The sequence below is a fragment of the Theropithecus gelada genome, chromosome 10 (assembly GCF_003255815.1).
Source record: "Theropithecus gelada isolate Dixy chromosome 10, Tgel_1.0, whole genome shotgun sequence".
Lineage (NCBI taxonomy): Eukaryota > Metazoa > Chordata > Mammalia > Primates > Cercopithecidae > Theropithecus > Theropithecus gelada.
The window spans coordinates 38,769,069-38,795,657 of NC_037678.1; the positions used below are offsets into that span (position 1 = coordinate 38,769,069).

The 26,589-nt window shown below is 62.3% G+C and overlaps 2 protein-coding genes across 3 annotated transcripts; one reads left to right on the forward strand and one right to left on the reverse strand.

Moving 5' to 3' along the window:
- Positions 1-237: 237 nt before the first annotated feature.
- TCEA2 (transcription elongation factor A2) lies at positions 238-9,879 on the reverse strand. Of its 2 annotated transcripts, XM_025400114.1 has the most exons (10): positions 9,096-9,879; positions 6,143-6,205; positions 5,715-5,820; positions 4,614-4,701; positions 3,098-3,228; positions 2,767-2,823; positions 2,163-2,317; positions 1,941-2,087; positions 654-725; positions 238-428 (listed from the first exon to the last, which is right to left on the reverse strand). In XM_025400114.1, the coding sequence occupies exons 1-10, from the start codon at positions 9,165-9,167 to the stop codon at positions 420-422; spliced, it is 900 nt and encodes a 299-aa protein (XP_025255899.1). In that variant the 5' UTR covers positions 9,168-9,879; the 3' UTR covers positions 238-419. The 2 variants fall into 2 exon arrangements, with proteins under 2 accessions (XP_025255899.1, XP_025255898.1); XM_025400113.1 differs by having other exon boundaries at positions 238-725.
- Positions 9,880-21,568: 11,689 nt separating this feature from the next.
- Positions 21,569-23,619, forward strand: SOX18 (SRY-box 18). The gene is made up of 2 exons (XM_025398641.1): positions 21,569-22,053; positions 22,236-23,619. The coding sequence occupies exons 1-2, from the start codon at positions 21,696-21,698 to the stop codon at positions 23,030-23,032; spliced, it is 1,155 nt and encodes a 384-aa protein (XP_025254426.1). The 5' UTR covers positions 21,569-21,695; the 3' UTR covers positions 23,033-23,619.
- Positions 23,620-26,589: the final 2,970 nt, after the last annotated feature.

Consider the following 26,589-nt stretch of genomic DNA (forward strand, 5'->3'; position numbering starts at 1 on the left):
CCTGCACAGGACGACAGGCTGTCAGCACGCACGCAAGACCCTCTCCCCACCTGCCCTCACAGGCAGAGCCACCCCAGGTGATCTCTGAAGGTCAGCCAAGCTCCTCTCCTGGGGCTGACCCACCAGGGCCAAGCCCAAGCACTGCCTGACCTCAGGGAGGGGCCTTGTCCACAGCAGCGCGAACAGGTCAAACATGGGGACAGGGGCCACCAGGAGTAACAGCTGAGGAGAACAAGATGGCAAAAAGAAACATTTAATAACGAGGGGGAAAGGGCAGAAAGGTGCAATCCAGGCAGGCAGGTTGAGGGCAGGACATGCCACCTTCTAGGGTCTCCAGAGAAGCTGTATCAACGGAGGACGTGGGCGGGGGAGGCCAGCACTGGCCACGGCCCAAGGCTGCAGCACATCTACACGAGGGCTCAGCAGAACTGCGAAAAAGGGGGTGAGGCCTCCAGCCTTGTGGCCACATGAGACTCCCCAGAGAGAAGGCCGCACAGGCTCACCCAAGGCTGCAGTCTCCACCCACCATGCCCAAGACTCCAGGAGGCTGGCTGGGCAGGGCCATCCCCAGTTCACACCACAGACCCCAGAGGCTGAGACACCCCACCTCCAGAGAATGGAGTGGAAGGGGCAGCCTGAGCCCGCTCACCCACCTTCCAGCGGTTTCCACACTCGTTGCAGACAACAAAGGTGGTCATGGGTTCATCAGAGCTGCGGGTCTGCACCTGTAGGGAGGGCTGGGTGAGCCTCCATGCTCTGCTGCAGGGAGTGTCCCCTCAACATGGGCAGAGCTGGCCTTGCAGCCGCTGAGCTCCCATAGGTGACCTGATCTGAGGCCGCCTTGTGACTCCAACCTTCCAGGGCTGAGCCCCCGGGGGAAGGAGACAGTGTCTATTGGGGCAGAGGCCCTTGCGTGGGCTTGAAGCAGCTCACATTGGCTGGGGACCAGCAGGGCCCAGACTTGGCTAGGCAGGAGGGTCCCAATGGTGGGGGGAACTAGCGGGGGTCCCCAGTGCCCGTGGCTGCCTTCTGGAAGGCCCAAGGGTGAGCCTCAGGCCACAGGCAGAGCCTGTTCCGATCAGAGGCTGGGAGCAGGAGAGAGGCAGGCTCTGCACCGACCCAGGCCCCATGCAGCCTTTGAGGGGAAGGAAGGGCTGTCCTTGCAGCCCCTCATGAGTCCCATCTGCCAGGCGCAGCGGCCGCCTCAACACACTCCCCCCCTTTTTTTTTTTTGAGACAGAGTCTTGCTCTGTTGCCCAGGCTGGAGTGCAGTGGCGCGATCTTGGCTCACTGTGCAACCTCCACCTACCGGGTTCAAATGACTCTCCTGCCTCAGCCTCCTGAGTAGCCGGGATTATAGGCGTGTGCCATCACCCCCGGCTAATTTTTGTATTTTAAGTAGAGACGGGGTTTCACCATGTTGGTCAGGCTGGTTTCGAACTCCTGACCTCATGATCCATCTGCCTCGGCCTCCAAAAGTGCTGGGATTACAGACATGAGCCACCATGCCCAGCCGCACGCCCCTCTTAACAGGGTCCCTGCCATCTCATGGGATCCACAGTCTCCCCGGCACACTCGTGTCCACCTCCATGGCAGGGACTGAGAGTCCTGCGGTCACTGCCAGGCAGCAGGCGGCACGGCCCTCCCACCAGCATCAGCACCTCGAGGGCCCTCTGTGCAGCTGGGCCGGGCGGGCCAGGCCCTCCGACTTGAGCACCCGGAACAAGTGGACCCCACCACCCAAGACGCTGCCTCCTGGGGCCCAGGGTCCTGGGTAGAGGGGAGTGGTCCCTGAAGGTGGCCATCATGCCTTAGCCTAGTCAGGGACAGAGAGGCTCGGAAAACTCACAGCAGAGGCGGGAACAGGTATGGGCTCCTAGGAGGGGCACGGGATGGCCTGAAGACACTGGGCCCGGGGGAGGTGCCCAGCGGCCGCTCACCTGCGTGTAGGTGCAGTTCTTCTTTCTGCACTTGCCGCAGGTGAACAGGTCTGTCTGCGTGCCGCCAGTACGGGCCATCTGGTGCTCTCGGATGGCCTCCTTGGTCATGGCCTTACGGATCTCCTTCAGCTCATCACTGGCCATCTCCTGGAGCACGGGGCCAGTGGCTTAGCCCACCACTCCGAGGGGAGCAGCCCTCCAGCCCCTCCAACAGGGCCTCACCTCTGAGGTCATCACGGCAATCTGCTGGGGTGTTATGGCCCCACACAGCACATTCCGCCGCAGGTCAGGGTTCTTGGCATCCTTCAGGTTGGAGATACGACTCCGTACACGGTTCTTGTACTTCATGTCTGTGTTTCCAACGTCCCGGAAGATGCGTGCAAGTGTTTAAGGACCCACCCGAGGACAACGTCGCTGCCCTCCACCTACCACCTGCCCCGCTGGGGGCCATGCTGGGGTGCTGGCTGGAAAGGTTCTGCCCACCCACACCTGGTGGACAGGTGAAGGGCTGCAGGGCTGAGCCTGCCACAGGCCCATTCCTGACTGAGACCCAGCTTCAGGCTACAGCCCCAGGGAACCTAGGCCCCACCAGCAGGCAGAATCAGCCTCTCAGCTGGTCTGGGGGCCTCCTGGAGCGAGACAACCTGACTACCCAGGCAGGTGACCCCCCCCCCAGGCAGCTGACCCCCCAGGCAGGTGACCCCCCCAGGCAGGTGACCCCTGGACAGCTGGGCAGTGGTATCCAGCAGCCACCAGAGGCCACCAGGCCAGGCAGCCTCCTGACTCCACCAGAAACCCAGGCCCATAGCCCCTGCCCAAAGGATATATTCCTCGATCTGAGCCGACAGGCGCTGGCAGTCTGCACCGATGGCCACGTGGTCGTCTGCAAGAGGGAGCCCTGACTAGCTGCCCCCACTGGTTTCTCCACCTGCCACCCCTTCTGCCTGCAAATCACCCTGGCAGCTTAGCGGGGACATCCGTGTCCCAGGAAGAGGCCCACGATCCAGGCACAGGCCCCACGCCGCTGCCAGGGCTGCAGCAATGGGCTGGGGGAGGAGAGTCGCCCCTCTAGAAGCAGGCCTCCTCAGGCAGGCAGGGGGCCTGGGCCGCCCTGAGAATCCCAGCGGGTGTCAGGAGCCAGGGCCGGCCGCACTCACGGGCCGTCTGCAGGGCAGCAGTCAGCATCTCACGGCACTTGTTGCGTACGGCATCACAGGTGACAGGCACCGGAGGAAATGTGGTGATCCTTGGAGTCGACGGTGCCCTGGGCAGCTCCGGCCTCTTGCGGCTGCAGAGAGCCAGGGCCAGCTAGACTCAGACTCAAGGCTGCACCCCAGCAAGACACTGATCCCAGAAGCAGCAGGTGCCACAGCATAATCCCCCTCCAAACCCTGCTTGCTCCACTCTGCCAGAGTCCAACAGTGGCCAGTGGCCCTGCCTATCTTGAGCCCAGATGTCTATGGGGTGTGCCCAGCAGCCAGGAGGAAATGGGCCGTGAGGTCCCCAGTGGGTCAGGATGTTCCCCAGGTGGGAACAGGATCCCAGACCCAGCAGTCCGCATCTGGGCAGCATCTCCAGTGGATCCGAATGAACCTGGCAGTTCCTGCCACCTCTGGGGTGCCCACCTGCGGGGCCGCAACACAAATACTCTGGTGAGGGCAGCTGCAGCTGCTGCCTGGTCAGGGAGAAGGAGAGACCCACAGCTGCCTGGTGGGGAGAGGGAGAGACCCACAGCTGCCTGGTGGGGAGACAAGGCAGAGGTCAGGGAGAGGGAGAGACCCACAGCTGCCTGGTGGGGAGACAAGGCAGAGGTCAGGGAGAGGGAGAGACCCACAGCTGCCTGGTGGGGAGAGGGAGAGAGACCCAAGCTGCCTGGTGGGGAGACAAGGCAGGGCCACCCAAGGCCAGGTTCTACTGTCACAGATGACCCCCCTAGGCACGTACAGAATGGGACAAGGATGCCCCTCAGGGCTGGACCCCAACATGAGGCTGCCCAACGACCAGGCTGCATCCACCTAGCCCTCCCCACATCCCCCTGTGGAAGTTGACAGAAGCAGGCGGCTTCCTGGAGGAAAATCAACTTGCAAAGGTGTCCCTGAGTTCCTGGTGGCCCCGTCACCACAACCCAGTATGGTCAAGGGCAAAGCCATCTCTCGGCCGTAGGCTGCCACCACAAGCACCCCCAGCTCCCAGCTGCAGGCCACAGAGCCCTCATCGCCCCTGGCAGCAGTGACCACACATGCACATGCAGGGCAGGAGAGGGGAGCTGGGCACCCGCCTTTGGTTCTGGGCAGAATTTTGCAGGAAGGAGGGGCCCTCGTTGAGTGAGGCTGAGGTTCGGGAAGCCAGAGTGGGCCAGCAAGAACCAGACCCAGCAGGGGGTCTTGGGGGAAGAGGCCAGGGGGCTCCCACAGGCCCACTCAGGGTATACGGCAGCTCTTGGCAGAGGAAGAGGCCAAGATGGCTGGCTGACAGCCAGGTGGACACAGACCCGCGTCTCAAGTGGTCAGTGCACGCAGGACACACCACGAGGCCAGTGTCCAGCATGAGGTTGACCGACTCTGTGTGCGGCCTCAAAGCAGTGCCTAGGCACACAGAGGTTAGCACCCTTTCTCTGGCAAGGAAACAGGCTGGGAAGCAGGAGTGTGTGCACCTGCCTTCCAGGTGTACTACCTGGGATCCGGGGCCTCTGAGGCATCCCTCGAGGACGTGGGCAGAGGCGTGCCCCTCCCCCGCTCCCTGGCTTTGGCATCTGAAGCATCTGCAGTTGAGGAAAGATCAGGGATGGGCTGATCAGGAGAGGGCAGAGGAGGGACGGGCGCAGACCACCACCAAGGTGCAGCCTCAGCCCAACCACCAACCCTCCCAGCCCCAGCCCCCAGCTCCCCACCCAGCCAGAGGAGCCAGGGGTCAGGAAGGCGCCCAGCCTCAGTGAACAGGCCCTCACCCTCCCCAGCAACCTGTCCGTCTCTGCAGTCCCAAGGCTACCTCCCCAGAACACTTTCCTATACAAGCACCCACTCACAAAGGCCACCTCTGGGGCCTACCCTCCTGCCTGTCCTGGCGGGAGAGACCAAGTATGTCCCCAGCAAAGCTCTTCCTGAAAGCCCAGAGCCAGGCCCAAGGGCTGGGGATGAGGACATGCTTGTGCTGTGTACGGCCTGAGGGTCACACAGGGCTAGAGAGAGACTGTTTCACAAGGGTGTGGACAGAGCTAGGAGGGCTGCCTCCATCCCGGATAGCAGCATCTTTGCAACCCCAGTCACCCCATTGTCTCCAGGAAGAGGCAGCCTTCAGTCCAGCCCAGCCCTTCCCTTCCCTTCCCTCCCCTGGCAGGGGGCTGCCCCTCCGTTCCCTCTGAGTAGCTGAGGCGACCCCAACTTCTCCCTCTCCCTTCCCCTCTCCTGACACTTCCCAGCCTCCTGGCCGTGACCTTCCCCTCTGTGTGACCTCCCAGCTCACCCCAGACTCTCAGTGCTGTCAACTCAAGTCCTGGCCTCAACGCTCCTCTCTCCTTGTTCTACCTAGAACCCTGCCCCCAGCACACACCCTTGCCTCCTAGGCCACCCCTCCCAGCCAATGCTGACAGGCACCCACTGATCCACTGCCAGCCCCAAGCTGGGTGCTTCATGGTCTGGGGTTGCCACTGCCCCACTCCCAGGTGACCTGGCTCAGGGTGGGCACTGCCAAGACCCTACACTGTGCTGACCAGCCAGAGGCAGCACTTCTCGGGGCCCTGGTCCCAGCACTCGGTGGGCACTGCCCAAGCCGCACCCAGGAGCTTCTTCCAGGACTTGATGAGGGACTTGGCCAGTGCAATGACCTCCTCGTCGGAGCTCTGCTTCCGAAGGGCGTTGACAGACATCCCGACTCGGGTGGACTACAAGGCAAGTGGTCTGAGTCGGGTGGAGGCAGGGGCCCACCCTAGGGGTCAGATCCTCCTGGCAGACCCTTGGTGGCTCCCACAGGACAGGAGCCCAGGACCTGCCAAGGAGGTAGATGCCTCTCCCAGTATCCTCAGACTCCCTTCCCTGTCCCACTGAGCCCAGAGAAAGGCAGAGACCTTCTCCTCAGGAACAGGCATTTGTGCCAACTAAGGCCCGGTGGGGAGGGTGGGGAAGCCCTGCCAGGTGCCCTCAGAACTGCCATCTCCTGGGCTGTCCCCAGGAGCTGTCCCGGACCTGGGGCAGGCAGGGACCTACCTGGAGCAGGTGCAGCGTGATAGGCATGGCCTTCAGCTCCCGCAGCAGATCCATGGCCCCCTCCTGGAAGGAGAAGGAGGACCTTCATAAAGGACTTTAGATCTCAACGGACAATATCACCTCCTTCTGCCTACTGGAGGGGAACACAAGGCAGTGACAATTTGGAGATTCAACCTGGGGTCAAAAAGAAACCAAAGTTCCTCTACCTGGAGACACCCAGGGCTGTTCCTGCACCACAGCAGGGAGCCCTTACTTCTCAATCAAGAAGGGGAGGGGATCTGCAGCCTCAAGCATTCCAGGTTGTAACCCACATCCGTGGCAATGACCTCACTGACTTCACTGTAACCACCTCAGGTCACTGACCCAAACCAGAACAGAAATGCCAGCTCCCCTGGCAAATCAGGAGGCTTCAGAGCCATGGACCCTCCCCAGCAGCCAGGGCCACACCCAGGTGAAGGTGCAGCGCCAGGTTCATTCACTCCCCCGTGCGTTCATGCCCTGATGTGCAGGGCAGCCTCTCCCCAAAGCACACACCCCCCACCAGCTGTGAAGGAGGCCAAACTTTGAGGCACAGCCACAGCCAACACCTACAAGACCCACAGCCCCCTCATCTATCCTCCAGGCCTCTGAGTTGCCCCCAAGCAGGCGAGCACCCCTCGCCTGGACAGTTGCAACGCACCCGTTCTCTCTGCCTTGCCTCCCCACCCAAGATCTGCGTTTCCTCCAGGTCCTCACACACTGAGGCCAGGCACAAACCGGCCACTTTTCCACACCAGGTACAGCTCCTCAGTGCTCCCCAAGGGGCCTGAGCCACCACTGAGGCCCTCTGCACCTGCAGCTCCACTGCCTGGGGCAGCCTCCCAGGACATCTTCCTCCCTCCCTACCAGGCTTTATTTAAACAACACCTTCTCAGCAAGGCCTCTCCTATCTAAAACTGCAACTGCGCCCTGCAACACCCCCACCTCCTCTGTAACACGTGCATGTGTTTCCACGTGTGTATCATTCCCTCTGCCCTAAGGTGACCTGATCAGATGTCCCACGACCCAGACCCCGCACAACCCCAGCAATCTGGGTGGCATGTCTGCTCACGCCGCAGCCCCTCCTAAACCCTCCCAGGCCGGCCCTGCCCCTTGGGCTGTACAGAGTCCAGCCTTGAGGCGACAGCCAGAGCCAAGGGCACTGGTTCCCTGAAAGCCCTGCACCAGCTTACGTGGCTCTCAGTGGGCTCAGGACCAGAGGTATAAAATCCCCCAAACCTGGCCCCCAAGTCCCCGAGGGGACCTCAGGCACTGGGACCCCCAGGAGCCCCACTGCACAGTGCCCTCCTCCCCTCCTCATTCTCCCCTGGGGCTTCTACTCAAGCTGTTCTTCCACCAGAAACCCCCCATCAGTTCTGCTAGCCCCACCCAGCCCTCCCCTGGCTCCATGACCCACCTTTGCTTTTCCCACCTACAGCTTGTATCGTTTGTGTTTTGTCTCCTTTAAGAAGGGATACAACTCCACTCTCGGGTCATCTCTGGAAACAGCTATGGATGGTTCACAGACCCCTACTTTGTGCTGACCAGTTTTCCAGGGGTGTGTGTGAACGCAATGATGAGGTGCTGCACCCGGCAGGAATGAGTGGGAGCCCACCCCTTCCCAGTGCAGACCCCAGTCCAGAACCCTGATCACAGGAACCCAGACTCAACCCTGCTCAGCCCAAAAAGCATCCCCCAAACCCCTATTGCAGTCACACAGCCCTGGGGTGGCTGCACAAATCACCCAAAGCCTATGACTCAGCCACCTTCGCCGCCCTGGGCTGGCCTGGCAGACACACAGCTGGCCCTGCCCCAGGAGTTCACAGTCTGGATGGGAAAGCGCAGGTCACGTTTATGGAGCCTGCCAGGAGTTCCACATGACCTGCGGCCAGACCCCTCCCCGTCCCCCAGGAGGCAGGCAGCATCAGCTAAAGATGCTTCTGTGGGAGGGTGCAGAGGTTGCCAAGGTCATGACTCCGGAACTGGACCCCCACTGGCCTGGCCCCTTCAAAGGCCTTACACACAGCCTCCTCCAAAGTCTTGCTGTGGCCGCAAGACAACAGAGGCCCAGGCCGCAGTGAACAGAGCTGGCCAGAGGCTCCAGCGCCCAGACGCTCCCAGAGGAGGCTTGCCCCATCTCCCGGGTCTTATATAAGCACGCCGGCTCCTTTCGGAGGGTGTCCACATAACTACCCACAACCCAAGTTACTGCGGGCTAAGTCCTGGCTAAAGAAGGGAGAGAATTTATTAGAGAAACCTGGTTCTTGTGGGGTGGGGACAGACAGGGAAGAAAATGGGCCCCACAGGCAAGACAGGTATCTGGCTGGCCGTGAAGGAGGATGACAAGGGCCAGGAAGAGGCAGGGGAGGCACGGCAGCTCCAGAAGAAAAAGGGATCCAACCTCAGACTCCAAACTGTTGCTGGCGACAAATGCTACGGGAGACGGAGCGTGGGAGAGGGCTGAGTTGGGGGCGGGGCTCGGCCCGTGAGGATGCCCAGGCCGGGATGGAGGAAGGCAAGGGGCTGGGGCGGCCGCAAAGGAGGCCCGAACACCCCGGAGGCTCCCAGAGGCGGGACGGGGCCAAGGAAGGAGTCGACGGGCCAGGCTGGGGGTCTGGAGTTAAGGGACAGGGAAGGGTGCGGAGCCTGTGACTGCGGGCGAGGGGGCTTCTGAGTCCAGAGCGGGTGGCTCTCCCGGGACAAGGTCCAGGCCCGATGGCGGCCTCTGCCGGGGTTGCGGGGGCGAACGGCAGGGCTGGCTCGGGGCAGGGGTCTCGGCCACGGGTGGGGGTCTCCCCTGCGTCCCGGAAGTCTCTGCCGGGGAGGGGTCTCGTCCTGCCCCTCAGGTCGTCTTCCGGCCCTAACGGGGTCGGCGGGCTCGACGGGGTCTCGGCGGGGCGGGGTTCCCGGGGTCCTGGCGGCCCGCGCCCCTCACCGCGCTCTTCTTGGTCACCATCTTGTCCAGCCTCCGGGCGATCCGCGTAATCTCCTCCTCCTTGCCCATCATCGCCTCAGGAGCAGCGACCCCCGCACCCGTCGCGCCCGCCTCCGCAGCCGGGCTGGGACCCCGGCCCCGGTCGTCGCCACCTCCCGCACCCGCCGCAGCCGACGCAGCCCCGCCGCGGACGGCGGACCCTCGGTTCAAACCCTCGGCCCCGCGGCCGCGCGCGGCATCCTAGGACGCGTAGTCCACGCGCCCGCCTGCCCCGCCCGCCGCGCCCGCGCCCGCCGCGCCCTGGACTACAACTCCCAGGCGCCACGCGGCGCGCACAGCCTCCTGGGAAGTGTAGTCTTGACCCGCCGCCGCCAGAGACTCATGGTCCCACTATAACCCGCTCGGGAGGCGCCCCGGGCACGCCCCTCCCGGAGCCCAGACAGCCTGGAGCGACCCGGGCCCAGGAGGCCCGGGAATCCGTTCCTTTCTCTCCTCCTGCTTCGCGCCTTGCTGTGCCCCAGCGTCCTTCAGTGGATGGCTCAGGACCCAGCGCCCTCAGCCCTGCCCCGCTGGGCCCTGCGCGCTCCCGCCTTGGCCTGGAGGGCCGTCCCCAGCCTCCCAGAGCCGAGTTTGGGTCATTCGGACATCTGAGTGGAGGTTATCGCTTCAAGAGGCCCGCGCACACTGGGAGGCCTCTTGTGGGGCCCTGCAGGTGTAAGCGCGGGGTAGCTGGACGTGGCGTCTGGAAGGGGCCACTGCTGGGGTTCGCGAGTTGCGGGGGGCCTCTGCCTCCCAAGTCAGCTACCAGGGAGCAGATTCTGGGCTCTGCACGTTGACCGCTCTGTATCTCAGTCTCCCCACTTGTGAAGCTGGATTGACGACAGTGGCCGCCTCACAGGGCTCCCGTCAAGATGATGTAAGCTGATTGACATCACATGCCTGAGAACAGAGCAGCGGATGGAGCATGACCATTAGTATTCATTGCCCTTGCTGTTGGAGGTCCCTAGGTAGGGCCAGACTGCAGGCAGCCAGAGAGATGGCCCAGGCCTAGGGAGGGTTGAGGACGAGGACAGGTGCGGGGCCAGCATCCCCACCAATGCCTGCCAACTCCTCAGTAATGCAGATGCTGGGTGGTTTGCTGGAGAGGGCACAATCCTGGGGGAGGGTGTGGACCAAGGAGCCGCTGTCTTTAGTGTTGTGGATCCTATATTCATTCAAGTTCAGGCCAAGGAACTATGAGGCCAGGTGGCCGGTGGAATGGGCTGAGCGTTCCTTGGGCTGTCTGTGGCACTAATCAGATATAACTGAGCTTCCCAGCAGCCAAAATGAAAAAGAAAATATGGTCAGTTAAGAGACTCATCTTGGCCGGGCACAGTGGCTCATGCCTGTAATCCCAGCGCTTTGGGAGGCCGAGGCAGGTGGATCACCTGAGGTCAGGAGTTCAAGACCAGCCTGGCCAACATGGTGAAACCCCTTCTCTACCAAGATTACAAAAATTAGCCAGGTGTGGTGCCAGGCGCCTGTAATCTCAGCTACTTAGGAGGCTGAGGCAGGAGAATTGCTGGAACCCGGAAGGCGGAGGTTGCAGTGAGCCAAGATAGCACCATTGTGCTCCAGCCCTGGTCGACAACAGTGAGACTCTGTCTCAAAAGAAAAAGAGAGCGAGAGAGACTCATCTTGGCCAGGTACAGTGGCTCACCCCTGTAATCCCAGCACTTTGGGAGGCTGAAGTGGGCGGATTATCTGAGGTCAGGAGTTCCAGAAGAGCCTGGCCAACATGGCGAAACCCTGTCTCTGCTAAAAGTACAAAAATTAGCCGGGTGTGGTAGCACATGCCTGTAATCCCAGCTACTTGTGAGGCTGAGGCAGGAGAATCGCTTGAACCCAGGAGGTGGAGGTTGCAGTGAACCCAGATTGTGCCACTGCACTCCAGCCTGGGTGACAGACTGAGACTCTGTCGCAAAAATAAAAAAAAGACTCAGGCCAGGCACAGTGGCTCATGCCTGTAATCCTAGCACTTTGGGAGGTGGAGTGCCTGAGCTCAGGAGTTTGAGACCAGCCTGGGCAACATAGTGAAACCCCGTCTCTACTAAAATACCAAAAAAAAAAAAAAAAATTAGCCAGGCATGGCGGCATGTGCCTGTAGTCCCAACTACTCAGGAGGCTGAGGCAGAATTGCTTGAATCTGGGAAGCAAAGGTTGCAGTGAGCCGAGATCATGCCACTGCACTCCAGCCTGGCAACAGAGTCAGACTCCATCGAAAAAAAAAAAAACCTCAATCATAAGGAAAAAGCATAGAATTCCTTGTGAGGAGGAAAGCCTTTCTGAGATAGAGGCCCTGTGATATTATATGATTATATTATTATTAATAGATGAACACAGTTTCCATACTGACTGATTCTGTCCTCACTGAGCTGGGGCCATAGCTTCCAGCCTAGAACATCCAAGCAAGTCCTGGTGGCAAGAATTCCATGGTTTGGGCATATAGGAAGACTTGAAGGGTCCAGCCTCATCAGAGGCACACGAGAGGAGGCTGGAGCCACCCACCCTTCAGCCACCCTCTCAATGGCTGGCAACCAGACGAAGGCGCTGGCCAGGGTCCTGTAGAAGCCGCACTGGAACTGCCCTTGTGCAGGAACCAGCAGCAACCCCAGAAATCGTGGCTTCGGAGGTCCGGGTGGCCAGGGTTTCAAAGCTGTTCCCACCATCCATGAAGACACTGGACACACCCATGGAGCCTGCCTGGCCAGACACACAGGCTTCTCCAACAGCCGAGAGTGAGTTGATTTGAAGACCAACGGAAGGAAGCCAGCCCTCAAGCTGGGGGTGGGGGAGACCTCCAAGTATCACGACTGCAGATCCTGAGATGCTGGCAAGGGCTGGAGCACAGAGAGGCCCCTCCTGGGCAGGAGCTGCAGCCCAGACAGCACGGAGGAGAACTGACCCCAGATAGCTGCAAGTTCCTAAGAGTGGAGGCAGAAAGGAGAGAGGGGCAAGCCCAGTCCTGGTTGAAGTGTTGGTGGGGTGCAAGGTGTCTCAACAATCCAGGGAGTCAGAGGCCAAACCCCTGACAGAAAATAAACTGGTGGGAAGAAACCATCATCTCCTTTTTTTTTTTTTGAGACAGAGTTTCGCTCTTGTTGCCCAGGCTGGAGTGCAGTGGCACGATCTCGGCTCACTGCAACCTCCGCATCCCAAGTTCGAGCAATTCTCTTGTCTCAACCTCCCGAGTAGCTGGGATTACATGCATGCGCCACCACAGCCGGCTAATATGTTTGTATTTTTAGTAGAGACGAGGTTACATAATATTGGTGAGGCTAGTCTCAAACTCCTGACCTCAGGTGATCCGCCCACCTCGGCCTCCTAAAGTGCTGGGATTATAGGCGTGAGCCACTGCGTCCGGCCCATCATCTCCTTTATACCAACCTGTAGCAGAAAGGTGTTGTTCGTTCAGTTATGAACAAGGCCTAGAACCAAATCTGGTCATCTGGGCCCGTGCTGAGCTGGCACAGATGGGAACTGTGTCGTGCCCACACGCTGGCTGCTGCTGGAACTGCAGAGGCTGCCCAGTGGGTCACATCTTGTTCTTGGTAAAGAAGCACTTGGGTTTTGATATCACACTTTAAGAAAGTATTTTCCTAACTGTGTCTTGGTAGAACTGGTTTCCTTTATGATCCCACGAATTCTACCTTGTGCACCGTGGAGCAGGGGCCTCAACAAGGACTCCGGGAACTGGGACTCCCTTGCTGAGCCGGAGCGGAAGTCCCTCTCTGGGCCCTTTTTCCTCCTCCATGAGATGCCCGCTGGTCTTCTACTTCCTGGGGCCCTGGGCATGGCCACACAAGACAGAGCTCGTGAGGAGCCTGACATGTTTCAGGGGGTCCTAGTGGAGGCCCGGCCCACAGAGGCTGCAGATAGAGGGAGGTCAAGATGCTGGGGTGTCTGAAGAACAATGGTTGGCAGGTTGGGAATTCCCCAGGAAGGGACGTCAGCTGTGGGCTCAGCCTACGGGGCTACATCAGGGCACGTGGGGAGCCTGGTCAGACAGGTGTGGATGGGGTCACTGGTTCATGGTTCATGGCAGGGGCAGGTGATGGAGAGAAAGGGGTGGACAGGACAGGCAGGGAAGGGGGTTAGCAAAAGAAGTCGGGTGCCTCTGACCTGCAGGCCACAGCCACTCCCCATGACAGCAGCCCGAACCCTGACATGCTCCAGTCCTGCGTGGAAGCAGCCGCTGCAGGGGGAGAGGTGTAGGCCCATCCCGGTGATCAGAGAACCTGCAATCCCGTGGGGAGGTCCTGCCCCCCGGGCGGCAGCAGGTGACTGGCCCCGGAGCCTGTGAGGAACAGTGGCCTCTAGGTGGCGGGAGTGAGCCACAGACGGGTGAGCCTCACTTACCACCCCCAAGCCCCAGGGAGGTTCAGCTGGTTCCCAGCAAGAGCCACAGCTGCCCCCCAGGACTGTGAAGTGGCCGAGGCGAGAAGGTGGCCAGTCCCAGAGAGCAGCCTCACTTGCGAGGGCTGTGGCGGCGACCAACTCTGAAACTCCCCAGTGCCCCTGGTCCCGGATCCCTCAGGAGCTCTGGACTTCCGGGACCTTGCTCAGAGCATTCCCGCCCCCCAGCAGACCCCTCCTGGATCTTACCGACCTCGGGACATCCTCCTCCACGGAGCTTCCCCCAGCAAGCTGCCCAGGGGTGCCAGACGTTCCTGTGCCCTCAGGAAATTGCACCCAGGGGCTGAGAACATCAGAACCGTCAATTTTCCTGTGGAGCATCCCTGCAGGGTGCTGCTCCAGCCCCTACTCCCATCCTCGGCAGCTGAAAAACTTTCCTTCCCCGTGTGCAGGCACACATGCACACGCACACATGCAGGCGGGAGCCTCACACACACAGGGAGCCACTCGCCCAGAGGGCAAGGCCTGGGTCCCACTCTGCCGCGTTAGGGTTTCGGTTAAACCCTGAGAACAGAGTTGGAAATGCACATAGCCTGAAAGAAGGGTGGCTCATAGCGGAGGCGTCCCTCTCCTGATGAAGGAGAGGGACGCTCACTCACCAAGCCTGTCTCATCCTGGGAGCCACAGCCACATGATGTGCAGGTGCAGGGGAGAGGCCTGATTAGGAGCTGCCACGGGGTGAGGAGTGCCTCACTCCCCTTCACAGACCCAGCGGCTGCACGACACCAGGCTAGGTCTCTGTGGTCACCTGTGGCCAGCCTCAGCTGGGGCTGAGGCCCAGGAAACAGGAGGGTTCCGTCTCCTCCTCCAGGGTGTCCTCCACACTCGATGTCTTTATGGACAGAGACATATGGATAGGCCTTTAGGAATTCTCTGTAGGCAGCAGGGCCCTGTCCTGAGGGCGCTAAGGAGATGTGTCCCACCTTGGAGGTCTGAGGGGGCAGCTCTGGCCCCAACAGGGGTCTGGGGAGAAACCCCCCGGTCCACCCCACAGAGCCGGCCGCACCTTTGGCCCAAAGGCCTGCCCCTCCCCCATCCTGAGTCCAGGAAACTTCGGAAGCTCAGGCCATTTATTTTTCTATTTGCGTCCCCCGCCCCCTGCCCGCCCAAAGCCGGCCATGACCCCAGTGGCCGCTATCCATGCTTCCCCTCTGGCTAAGGCAGAGCCGCGGTGGGAAGGCTCCTGCTGCCAAACTCACACGGAGCCCCACTTGCTTCCTGCAACCACAGAGCGGGGGCCGGGGAATCCTGCAGCCCCAGGAGCCCCCACCCCCTGCCACCCCGTGGGCAGCCCTCCCACAGCCCAAGCACCTAGGCGCCATCTCTGCGCCCCGTTCCATCAGACCCTCCAGCCCACCTTGGGGGCTCTGCCGAGCTGTGTCCCCAGTGGACCCCACCCAGGTCTTCCTTGGATGGCCACCGGCAGGTCAGCGACAGGGCTTAGGTCCAGCAAGTGTTCCCCTGTCCCATGCACCAGCAGATGAAGGCAGGGGATGGGGACTGGGCCCACTGCTCCTGGCTTTGCCATTGCAGTAGCCGGCTCTCTGGACCTCAGTCACCCAGTCTGCAGAATGGGAAGAGCCACCTGCCCAGGGGAGCGTCTCTCGGAAAGTCCCCAGCCCAGCCCATGCCTTGGCCCAGTCCCAGCTCCCTCCCACAGAAGCAACGCTGGGGGAGGCAAGAGGCATCCCCAGAGGCCAGTGGCGGCCCTGGCGGCCTGCTCCAGGCTTGCTCTAACAATGCACTTCCCCCACACAATTCCCAGAAATGCTGCCCTGCCAGCCCGCCAGCCTGGCGGCCACTCCACCCTCCCCCTCCCCAGAGGCCCCAGGCAGCCGTGGGGTCGGGCTATGGGTGAAGCCTGGAGACCCAACTCACAGGGCAGCAAAACCAGGGTTCCCTGAGGCAGCACCTCCCAGGGGCCCACGCCTCCCAGAAAGAGACCAGGCAGACTCCCGGGGCAGCCAGAGCAGGGGCTGAGAGCCAACCTTGGCCAGGCCCCCCTGCAAAAGCAGAGCCTCCTGCCTTCTCCGCTGGCGGTGAGCCCGTCCCTCCTGCCCTGCACAGCCGCATCTTCACGTAGCAGCTGAGCTGAGGCAGATCATGCTCTACTCAGAACCTCCCAAGGTCCCATCTCACTCAGAAAATGCAAGACTCTCCCAGACCCAACTCAGCCCTTGTTCCCTCTGAGCCTCATCCCCTCCTCTCCGCACACCCTGCTCCGCTCACGCCAGCAGACTTCCCTGCCCCAGGGCCTTGGCACATGCTCCTCCCTCTGTGAAAAGACCCCTCCCATGAACCCCCACGGGCAAAAGCCATGCGTGACCCTGACACAGCCCCCTCCCTACACCTGGTACCCCAAGTTCTGGCTTGTTTGTGGATTTGTTTTTGGTTAGGTTTGTTTTGTTTCATTTTTGTTTTTTGAAACCGTCTTCCTCTGTCGCCCAGGCTGGAGTGCAGTGGTGCCATCTCGGCTTGCTGCAACCTCCACCTCCCAGGCTCAAGCAATTCCTGTGCCTTAGCCTCCCTACTAGCTGGGATTGCAAGCATGTGCCACCACGCCCAGCTAATTTTTGTTTTTTGCTTTTGTTTTTGTTTGGAAACAGAGTCTCACTCTGTCACCTAGGCTGGAGTGCAGTGGTGCGATCTCGGCTCACTGCAACCTCCGCCTCCTGGGTTCAAGCGATTCTCATGCCTCAGCCTCCAGGGTAGCTGGGACTACAGGAGCCCACCACGCCCAGCTAATTTTTTTTTTTTTTTTCAAGTAGAGACGGCGGTTTCACCATATTGACCAGGCTGGTCTCGAACTCCTGACCTCAGGTGATCTGCCCGCCTTAGCCTCCCAAAGTGCTGGGATTACAGGCGTGAGCCACTGGCCTGTTTGTGGATTTGTTGACTGTCTGTCTCTTCAGCAAAATGGAAGCTTCCCACAGGCAGGGACCTGTCTGTTTTGTTCTCTGCCAAATTCCTAACCCCTAATACAGGGTCTGCTACACAGCAGCTGCCCCAGAACAAATGAACATCCGGATAGATGTTGCCAGTCCCTGAGCAAGAAGGGGTGGATGAGCCCCCAGAACACAGGCCTGCCCCCTCTAGCCCATGTGGCAGCCCCAGCTGGCTGTCACCAATGCCAGGACAAGCAACAGAAAGAAACACACAGCTTCAGGCGTCCAGCCCTGCAGTGCCCCTCTGTGGCTGGGAGACAGATGACCCCTGAGGGTGTTCTCCCTCTCCCCATTTCCCAACCTGGCAGGGGAGGAGGAGGCTGGGCCAGCCCAGGACAGGGCAGTCAGAGTGGACACTGCCCTCCAGGGACCCTGGGGACCGGAGTGTGCTAACACATGCCCCACAGTGCAGGGTACACCGAGAGCCCCATTTGGGCCTCTACAGAGCCACAAAGGGACCGGGGCTCACATAAGTACAGGACGAGGTCACCCACAGACCCAAGCCCAAGCCACCAAGGTCTGAATAAAGGCAGCCATACAAGCATGGAGGTGGAGACAAGGGTGGGGCCAGTAGAACTTGGGCAGGAGCTCCCAGCCAGTGGGGGCCGGGGCCGCAGGACAGAATGTCTGGCGCCTGCTCAGCCTAAGCTGGCCCCAGGCTCCCTCCTCCTGCAAGGCCAGCCTTCCTTCCTGAGCTGCAGTTTCCTGGCCCCTCCCTGCTGTTGCCTCAGAAACCCAGAGCAGCCCAGCCCACCAGCCTGCTTCCCATGGAACCCCCCCATCAACAAACAGCACTGGGAAGGCCGCACAACAGGCCGCAGCACCCAGGGACACAAGTGGCCCTGCAGCTGCCCCTAGGGCAGGATACCCCGAGGGCCACACGATGGTCCCTGCAGAGCTCAAGCAGCAGCTCTGACCCCGACTCTTGTCCAGTGCCCCTAAAAGTGGGCACAGCCCTTGATAACACCCTAGGTACATGCCCACCACAGCACAACACCCCAGAATTTGAGAACAGCTTCCACATCACCAGGGCCCCGGGAACACCTAGGAAGCCCTGCTCGCCGCAGGTGACCTAACCCTGACTGTCCGCAGCACATCTGCTGCCCGCAGCCCAGCCCCACCCTGTGCATTCAGCACTCCCACCCTCACCATCCCCCTGTGGCCCTCGACCCAGAGAAGGCCCCACCCCTCTCAGTCCTGCTGGCCCTTAGCACCCGAGTAGAAGAGACCCTGACACCACACTGGCACATCACCCCTCAGACTACAAAAGCACCTCACTTGCACTGCACACCCCAGTCTGCAGGCCCCGGCACAGCCCCCCACACCCACACCCTCAGACCCTTCCCCAATCTGCACTGACACCCAGCTCTGCATGCAACTCTCGGGTCCACTGGACTGTGGCAAATCGTCAGGTGAACCCTAACCCCACACCTAACAGTTGAGAGGCGCTGCCAGGTGAGCACGTGTACCTCTCATGCCTGCTCATGCCCAGGAAAGCACAGGCACCTCCTGCCGCCCCACCTGCCCTCTCCCAGAGTTGAGGCCGGCAGCTATCGGAAGCCTAGTGACACTGTGCATACCAGGACTAAGAGCTGGAAGGCACGGAGCCAGGAGAAGCCTCTGTCCCTGGGCAAGGGCCACCTGAACCAGACCTGTCATTGGCCAAGAGGGACATGCACACCACTGTGTCCACCTGGTTCTGAGGCATCCGGCGGCCTCCGCATAGACCCTGACCCCAGCCTCACACTCTCCCTGCCCTGGCCTCTGCCATGTCTCACTAGGCCTGGAGCCGCAACTCCAGGACAAGGCCCACTAAATACAGAGCTCCCAAGGAGCCGGACCTGTCTCAGCGAGTTCCGAAGGAAGCCCACCAAGGCTGCAGACAGGAGACCAAGATGCTGCCGTCTCTCGAGGACAGTGGCTGGAAGGCGGGGGCTCCCTGTGGAAGAGGTGTTCAGCTGTGGGCACAAGGTAGGATCTGAACTGGAGAGAGCCAAAGTTCGGGAGGCCAGAGAGCCCCCTCCACCTGAAACTGCATCCAACAGGAACCCCCACCTCCACCCTGAGGAGCAGGAGGGTCCAGGCCCCTCGGACTCAGTAATTGGTCCCAGCCTCGCTGCTCTTGCAGCCGCAGGGGCTGGGCTGGCGGGAGCCTGGGAGGTCTGTGCCCAGGCAGTGCCTGGGAGGTCCCGCCATCCCGGCCCGGAGCCGTGCCAAGCCAAGCCCCCACCCAGAGCCACCGAGGGGGACTACCCAGCGTCCTTTGCAGGCCTCACTTGGAGGCCGGGGTTCCTGTCCAGGCTGAGGGAGAGGGGCAGGTGGTAGGCAGGAGAGTGTCCACTCAGTGCCCAGGCCAGTCCCACCCTTGTAGAGAAAGCTTGCCCCCAAACTCTGCCTTTCTGACTGGGGTTTGGGGGCTACAGATAGGCTCCCTCCCAAGGGTGGGCTGTAGCCCACCTGGTCCAGGAGAGACTGAGGTGGGGTTCCAGAGGCAGACGAATGCCCCTAGACTCATGAACTGCCTGCCCTCCTTTGGAGAAAGCTGGGGCCCAAGCTCAGTGGCCAGAGAAGCCTTGGGGACCCTCCAACCTTCACAGAGCAGGACCCCTGGTCCTGGACCTATTATGGGTCTTCATCTCTTCCTGGGAGAGTCCAGCTTGCCTGGCTCCCAAGGCCCTGGGCAGCCTCCAGCACTAGAGTCCCCCTCACCCCACACCCAGGCAGACAGACAGACACAGGCCACACACAGACGCACAGACACACATCGGATGCCCCTCCCTCAGCACAGCTGGCCACACCCACACCATCCCCTGTACAGCCCTGGAGAGTCCCCCCAGCCCTGCGACTCCAGATCACGCCACCCTGACTGTGGTCTCTACCCCCACTTTGTCCCATCCGGACACTGGGCCGGGGCTGCCGCCTCCTCCCTGCCATGCGGAGGGAAAGGAGCACCCCAGGAGGCTCCCCACCCAGCCCTGGCTCACAGGACATGACGGCCGGACACCTGAGTCCCACAGCCCAGCCAAGAGGGTGGGTCACTGGCTGGCGCCAGGCAAGGCGGCTGCTGGTGGGTGTTGTAGGGGATGAGGCGGCGATGAGGTCATGCCGGACACTGCCTGCCACTATGTTTAGAGCAGCTCCAGTGACTCTGGGCTCTCAGGGGCGGCAGAGGACCAAGCAGAGCCCCCAGGGAACTGCAAATCTCTCCCAACATGTGAGGGCTGCTGCAGAGGACCCTGAGGACCTCTTTCCCAGGCCCCAGTGACCAGCCACTGCCCAGGCTGAGCCAGGCCCTGGTGACCCCAGACTCCATCCCTAAGGTTGTGAGTAGACGAAGCTTCTGCCAAGTGGCAGCCCTTTGGGGGTCTTCACACAGCTCCCCACCCCCCTGCACCTTCCTGCCAGCTGCCCAGGAGGCCCACCCACACAGACTTGGCCAAGGGTCCAGCCACCCACACTGAGATTGAAGGGGAACTAGCACCACCCGGCAGAGGCCTGTAAGCCCATCCATCCCTGTGGCCACAACTCTGCCTGCCTCCCCAGAAAAGCCACACCTCCCGGTGCCCCAAGGGCCCCCCATTAGCCAGCACTGGTTCAGTGTCTGTGAACGAGGTGCTAGGCCCGTGGGGCAAACTGGAGTGAGGGGAGACCTGGAGGCCAGACTGGGAGATCCAGCCCCACCTGCTGGGACGATGGGCGTCGAGACAGACTGTGATGTGGGGCTTTGGGGAGGGCTGGACACTGACCGAAACAGCCCTCGGTGGGGGTGCCCCTGTGGGGGGTGCTGGCCTCAGGGCAGGAGCGCCCCTGGGAACAGTTCAGGAACAGCCTCTGAGGAGCACTGCAAGGCCCACATAGGGCCCCCCCATTCACGTCACAGGCTGGATGTGGCCTAGCGAGGCTGGCAGGGACAGAGACCCAAGAGCTGCTGGCCACACAGGCTCAAGGCCACCAAGATCTGTGGCCTCTACCCAGGGGGCTCCCAGCACGGGGGTGGGTGGGGGGCAGTTGCGGAGCCTCCAGGCTATGAGGAGATGTGCTGTGAGGTGGGGGGATTCTGACCCTGCCTGGAGGGCTGCTGGGGACACCTGACACTCCTCCAGCAGAACCACGTGTGGCAGTGGGAGGGGAGGACCTCCAGAGGGAGACCCTCAGCTCTGGAGGCCAGATCCCCTCCTGATGGGGTGGGAAGGGGACAGTGAAAATTCAGGAAGCTGGACGCTCCTCTGGAACTCGGCCCTCCCCAGGTCAGAGGGTCCAGGGAGGGGCCAGCGGGAAGGACCCAGGTCGGCCCTGCCTCTTGCTGCAGCGGTGGCCTGGGCTGGGCAGGGGAGCCGGACAGCCCCTGCGGGTCCCAACCCCCTCCGCAAGGGCCCTGAGGTGGGCAGGGAGGAGGCCACAGCCTCTGCATCCCTGCTCCCCCTTCTCTTTGTGGGCTCTGTCCAGGGCCTCTGCTCTCTCCCTCCCTGTGTCAGCTTTGCCTTGTGGCAGCGTTGGTTTGGGCGTGAGGACAGAAACACGAAGACCACCTTGTCCCATAAAAGCATTCAAAGGCCCTGGTGCTGACAGGAACGTGGCGCATGGGCGCCCTTGGGTAGTCAGAGCGCCTCCCCAAAGCCGGGGGCTTTTCTGAGGGCGCTGCGCTCCAGGAAGGACTTACCGGCTGTTGGGAAGGCAGCCTCGCAAGAACTTGTGTGCAAAAGGGCCCTCTGCTCCCCATGGAGCCTCCTAGGGGGGTGCGGGGAACGGCAACGAGCGGGACACTGCCGCCCTCCCCGTTACTGCGCGGGGGTCCGACTCCGTGGGTGGGTGGCAGCTCGCCTCTGAAAGTCTGGCAGCACCGGCCCACATCGGCAGCCCTTTCCTTCCCACCCGGGGGTCTCTCCTTCTGAGAGGTGGCGGGGGAGGTGGGGGGGCTGTGCGCGGGGGAGGCCTCCGCGAAATCCCGCCCGGCCAGAGAAGAAAGGGAGCCCCCGGGGAGGGGGCGGCCCCGACCCGCCCCGGCCCGCCCGCCCCGCCGCCGATTGGCCCCGAGCCGCTATATCTGGGCGCCCGCCCGGCCCGAGGCCACCGCCGTCCCCACCGCCGTCCGCCCTCCCGGCCTGGCCCGCCCTCGCGCCCGGCTCCGCAGTGCCCGCCGCCCGCCCGCCCGCCCGCCGCGCTCCCGCGCTCCGTTCCGCCCAGGCCGCGCCCAGCTGGAATGCAGAGATCGCCGCCCGGCTACGGCGCACAGGACGACCCGCCCGCCCGCCGCGACTGTGCATGGGCCCCGGGACACGGGGCCGCCGCTGACCCGCGCGGCCTCGCCGCCGCCCCCGCCGCCCTCGCCGCGCCCGCCGCGCCCGCCTCGCCGCCCAGCCCGCAGCGCAGTCCGCCGCGCAGCCCCGAGCCGGGGCGCTATGGCCTCAGCCCGGCCGGCCGCGGGGAACGCCAGGCGGCAGACGAGTCGCGCATCCGGCGGCCCATGAACGCCTTCATGGTGTGGGCGAAGGACGAGCGCAAGCGGCTGGCTCAGCAGAACCCGGACCTGCACAACGCGGTGCTCAGCAAGATGCTGGGTGAGCGGCGGGAGGGGGAGCGGGCGGGGAGGCTCGGGCCGGAGGCGGCGGGGGGCGCGGGGGTCCCGGGGCGCGGTGTACGGGGGGCTGCGCCGAACCCTCGCGGGGCGTCCCAGGCGCACGGAGGGCTCGGCGCCCACCCGCCCGACGGCGTTCCTCTCACTGGCGCCCGCGGCCCGCAGGCAAAGCGTGGAAGGAGCTGAACGCAGCGGAGAAGCGGCCCTTCGTGGAGGAAGCCGAACGGCTGCGCGTGCAGCACCTGCGCGACCACCCCAACTACAAGTACCGGCCGCGCCGCAAGAAGCAGGCGCGCAAGGCCCGACGGCTGGAGCCCGGCCTCCTGCTCCCCGGATTAGCGCCCCCGCAGCCACCGCCCGAGCCTTTCCCCGCGGCGCCTGGCTCGGCTCGCGCCTTCCGCGAGCTGCCCCCGCTGGGCGCCGAGTTCGACGGCCTGGGGCTGCCGACGCCCGAGCGCTCGCCTCTGGACGGCCTGGAGCCCGGCGAGGCTGCCTTCTTCCCACCGCCCGCGGCGCCCGAGGACTGCGCGCTGCGAGCCTTCCGCGCGCCCTACGCGCCCACCGAGTTGTCCCGGGACCCCGGCGGTTGCTACGGGGCTCCCCTGGCGGAGGCGCTCAGGACCGCGCCCCCGGTGGCGCCGCTCGCTGGCCTGTACTACGGCCCGCTGGGCACGCCCGGCCCGTACCCCGGCCCGCTGTCGCCGCCGCCCGAGGCCCCGCCGCTGGAGAGCGCCGAGCCGCTGGGGCCCGCCGCCGATCTCTGGGCCGACGTGGACCTCACCGAGTTCGACCAGTACCTCAACTGCAGCCGGACTCGGCCCGACGCCCCCGGGCTCCCGTACCACGTGGCGCTGGCCAAACTGGGCCCGCGCGCCATGTCCTGCCCCGAGGAGAGCAGCCTGATCTCCGCGCTGTCGGACGCCAGCAGCGCGGTCTATTACAGCGCGTGCATCTCCGGCTAGGCCGCCGGCGCCGCCCGGGTCCCTGCAGCGCTTCCTCCCGCAGCCCCCGCGACCCATCCGAGCGCGTCGCTGCCCGCTCTACCCTCTCGCACGCGTGTATGATTGGCTCCATGTCACAGCCCCCTAGGAGCCAGTGATGCTTGGCCTTGTGCCCGTTCCGCCTCCCAGGCCACCCTTCCTGGGCTTCTGGGCCACCTGCCCTCGGGAGGGCCCCTGCGAGGGTGCCTGGAGTTCCCACGTGTCCTGGGGCCTTTCCAGGAAGCCGGAGCCTAGGACCTGTTGGCAGAGTTGCCAGGGTTACGTTTTTGAGGCACCTGTTCCTTTTCTTGCAGTGTATTTTCTACAACCAGATTGTATTAATATTTTTTACTTTGCCCTTTTAAAAAATTATACCTAATACAATATATTTAATTTTTACTTAAACTCTTAAACTTTTCCTCCAACAAGTGTCAGTGATCAGAGCCGTCACTGCGGCAAAGGCTTTTGAAATGTGAGGACTACAGATGTTTGCTTGCTGTAAAGGAGGAGCCTGGGGCTGGGTCCCCCGGTGGAGAGGCCACAATAAAGCCTCGGGCCTTTCCTCTGCACACTGACATCTGTGGTGTTTGCAGGGAGGGAAGAGCAGTTCCCCAAATAGCCCTGGACGCCCCTTCCCTCCTAATCGCCCCCAGGGAGCCTGACTCCTAGCTTGAACCCCATAGCACTCCTCCCTCCTTCTGTGACACAGCCCAGACAGCATGGGTAGCAGGCATGGGGTCCACACTCCCCCCAACCCTCCACTGCCCTCCTGTCCCACCCCGATGTTAACTCAAGCCTATCAGACATTGGACTACCAGCAATCCCCTCACATCCGTGGCAGGGTTTCATTGCCCTTGCCTCTGCCTTAAAACTTCCATGCCCAAGGGCTGCCCAGTACGGCACCCTTCCTGAGGGAGGCTGGCAGGTTGGCAGCCCACGTGCAGACACAGATTCCAGGGGTCTCTGTCAGCTGTTCTCACTTACCCCAGGGAGGGCAGCACCCTGCTACACCCACAGCACCCCCCACCCGGGTGACCTGTCCAGCTCTGCCCAGAGACAGGGTCAATGACCAAGGCAGGAGAGCCTAGGCTTCACGTCCCAAGACCCCCCAACTCTGGAGCGTATCACACTAGTCCCCAGGAGGACTGGACACCCTTTTTTTTTTCTTTTTTTCCTGAGACGGAGTCTCGCTCTGTCGCCCAGGCTGGAGTGCAGTGGCGCAATCTCGGCTCACTGCAAGCTCCGCCTCCTGGGTTCACTCCATTCTCCTGCCTCAGACTCCCAAGTATCTGGGACTACAGGCACCCACCACCACGCCTGGCTAATTTTTTGTATTTTAGTAGAGACAGGGTTTCACTGTTAGCCAGGATGGTCTTGATCTCCTGACCTCATGATCCGCCCGCCTCGGCCTCCCAAAGTGCTGGGATTACAGGCGTGAGCCACCACGCCCAGCCTGGACACCCTCTTTCCGTGCTGACCTCTTGGTCCTCTTGACCTCGAGCCCACGTGTTCAGGGAAGGTTGGGGCAATCACCCCCAGAAGTGAACACCCAGACACACTCCCTAGGGCCTGGCAAGTATAAGCCAAGAGGAGGGGCGTATCCTGCCCCAGCACCCCCTCTGCATAGGGGGGCAGTCGGTGGGGAGAGCGAAACTTGACCGCCCTGGTGTGGAAAAAGCCGCTCACGGCTCAGCCTCCCAGGTACAGGGGGCGTGCACGCCTCTGAGTGTGTCTTGTGGTTCTGTGTGTGCGTGAATGAGACTCCCAGTGTGGCCCTTCATGCACGGGACAGCGTGTGGGTGGCACGTGGATATGCAGCCTGGGGCGGGATGGACCTGTGCCTGCTGCCTGAGTGTGTGTGGAGGGGGTGAAATGGGGCTATTTTACAGCTACCCTTCCCTGGAGCAGGGCATGTCACCTCTGTATTAATCAGCATGAGTGCCACCCCTCAGATGGGCCCCCAGTAGGGGCTGCACCTGGGGCCCCTTCCCCACCACATTGGCAGCAGAGCACACAGAACTCAAAGACAAAGGGACAGAGACATGCAGAGGGGACAGAAACAGACAAGGAGAAACAGATGCTGAAGAGGGCAGGAGACAGGCTCGGAGGTAGAGAGCGATGCACCAGGCAGGCACAGGCACAGACACAGCCCACAGGACACTGAGGTCACTGCCCATGTCTTCCAAGCACTGCCTGCCAGTACACAGCAGGGAAGCAGAGAAGGTGAGATCCAAAGGGACACAAGCCACATCTGTCTTTCGGTGGGGAGGGGGGGGTCTCTGAGGCACCAACGTGGACTCTTCATGGGCTCACACCATGAGATAAATGCTCACACTGGTGAGTGCAAGCCACACCCAGCTCTCATGGCCACCAACTCCTGCTCTGGCCCACTCCCTGGAGTCCTGGGGTCAGCAGGCCCAAGATGCACCCCCTTCCATGGGGATCTCAGCCAGAGGGTGACCCAATAGCCAGAGTCTACAAGTGGCTGACCAAGGCATGAGACCACCTGCCCCTCCCCCAACCCCCAACCAGGGCAGGAGAGAGACAACAGACCCAGCCTGTCCTGCTGAATTCATTCATGTGAACAGCCCCCGCCCTTGGCCTCCAGTGACTCCCTGTTAGGGCTGGGCATCTCCCCAGTAACACCCACGGACACAGACAGACAGCCTAGGGGAGGCCAGAGTGGCAGTCTCACGGCCAGCACGCATCCCCTATTCTGGACTCCTCACCCCCATCGCACCCCCTTCTAGACCAATGGGGTGGAGAGCTTGGAAGACACCTTGGGTGGCAACACAGCCTCATGGTCTGTGTGAGGAAGGGACAGAGTGGGTGCCTGTGAGAAGCCCCTCCTCCAAGTGCCAGGGTGGGGGGCTAGTGGGGGGCTCCAGCTGAAGCAAGTCCCAGCCCAGAGGCTGGAAATGCCCAGGAGAGGGATCAGAAGGGGACATGAAAGAGGTTTCCACTGAGGGCACCTGGTTCCAATTGCGGCCCTCAGCAGCGGTGGGTGGGGTCTCCTTACACGGCCTCTTCCAGGGCCCGGCCCAGGGATCTCCCCTCTACCCGCCAAAGGCTGAACAGCCCTGCTAGGCAGGACCACAGCCCCAGGGCCTGGGTGCTCCAGCTCTGGCACCAGCTGCACACCCCTCCCACTTCTGGCCCTGTCTGCCTTCTTCCCTGAGGCTCCGAGGGAGGTCTCCACCCTCCTCCTGCTGAGTCAGGCCTCAGCTCCTGGTGAGAAGCTCTAGCAGCCCTGCCTGGCGCTGACCACAGCTCCCCTCCCGTCTCCCATGCCCAGGATCCAGTTTGTCCCAGGAGTGAGCTGAGTGAGGTGTTGAACTCTCCCCAGCAGGCAGCCCAGGGGCAGAGTCAGAGAAAATGGGGGCTGGAAGCGGGTATGGTGCACCTCTGTCCCCAGCAGATACAGTCATCACTTTGCACACCCTTGGGAACACCAACACAGACACACACACCCAGCCACACACCAGACGAAGAGCAGACTTGACCCCAGCAAGGTCCTGCTGGGGCAGGCAAGAAAGGCA

Coding starts and splice junctions, on each gene's coding strand:
- TCEA2 (XM_025400113.1), bottom strand. CDS start 9,167: ATGATGGGCAAGGAGGAGGAGATTACGCGGATCGCCCGGAGGCTGGAC. Junction 5,821..6,142: donor TCACGCTGCACCTGCTCCAG/GTAGGTCCCTGC, acceptor CTTGCCTTGTAG/TCCACCCGAGTCGGGATGTC. Junction 4,702..5,714: donor GTCCTGGAAGAAGCTCCTGG/GTGCGGCTTGGG, acceptor CCTCAACTGCAG/ATGCTTCAGATGCCAAAGCC.
- SOX18 (XM_025398641.1), top strand. CDS start 21,696: ATGCAGAGATCGCCGCCCGGCTACGGCGCACAGGACGACCCGCCCGCC. Junction 22,054..22,235: donor GGTGCTCAGCAAGATGCTGG/GTGAGCGGCGGG, acceptor CGCGGCCCGCAG/GCAAAGCGTGGAAGGAGCTG.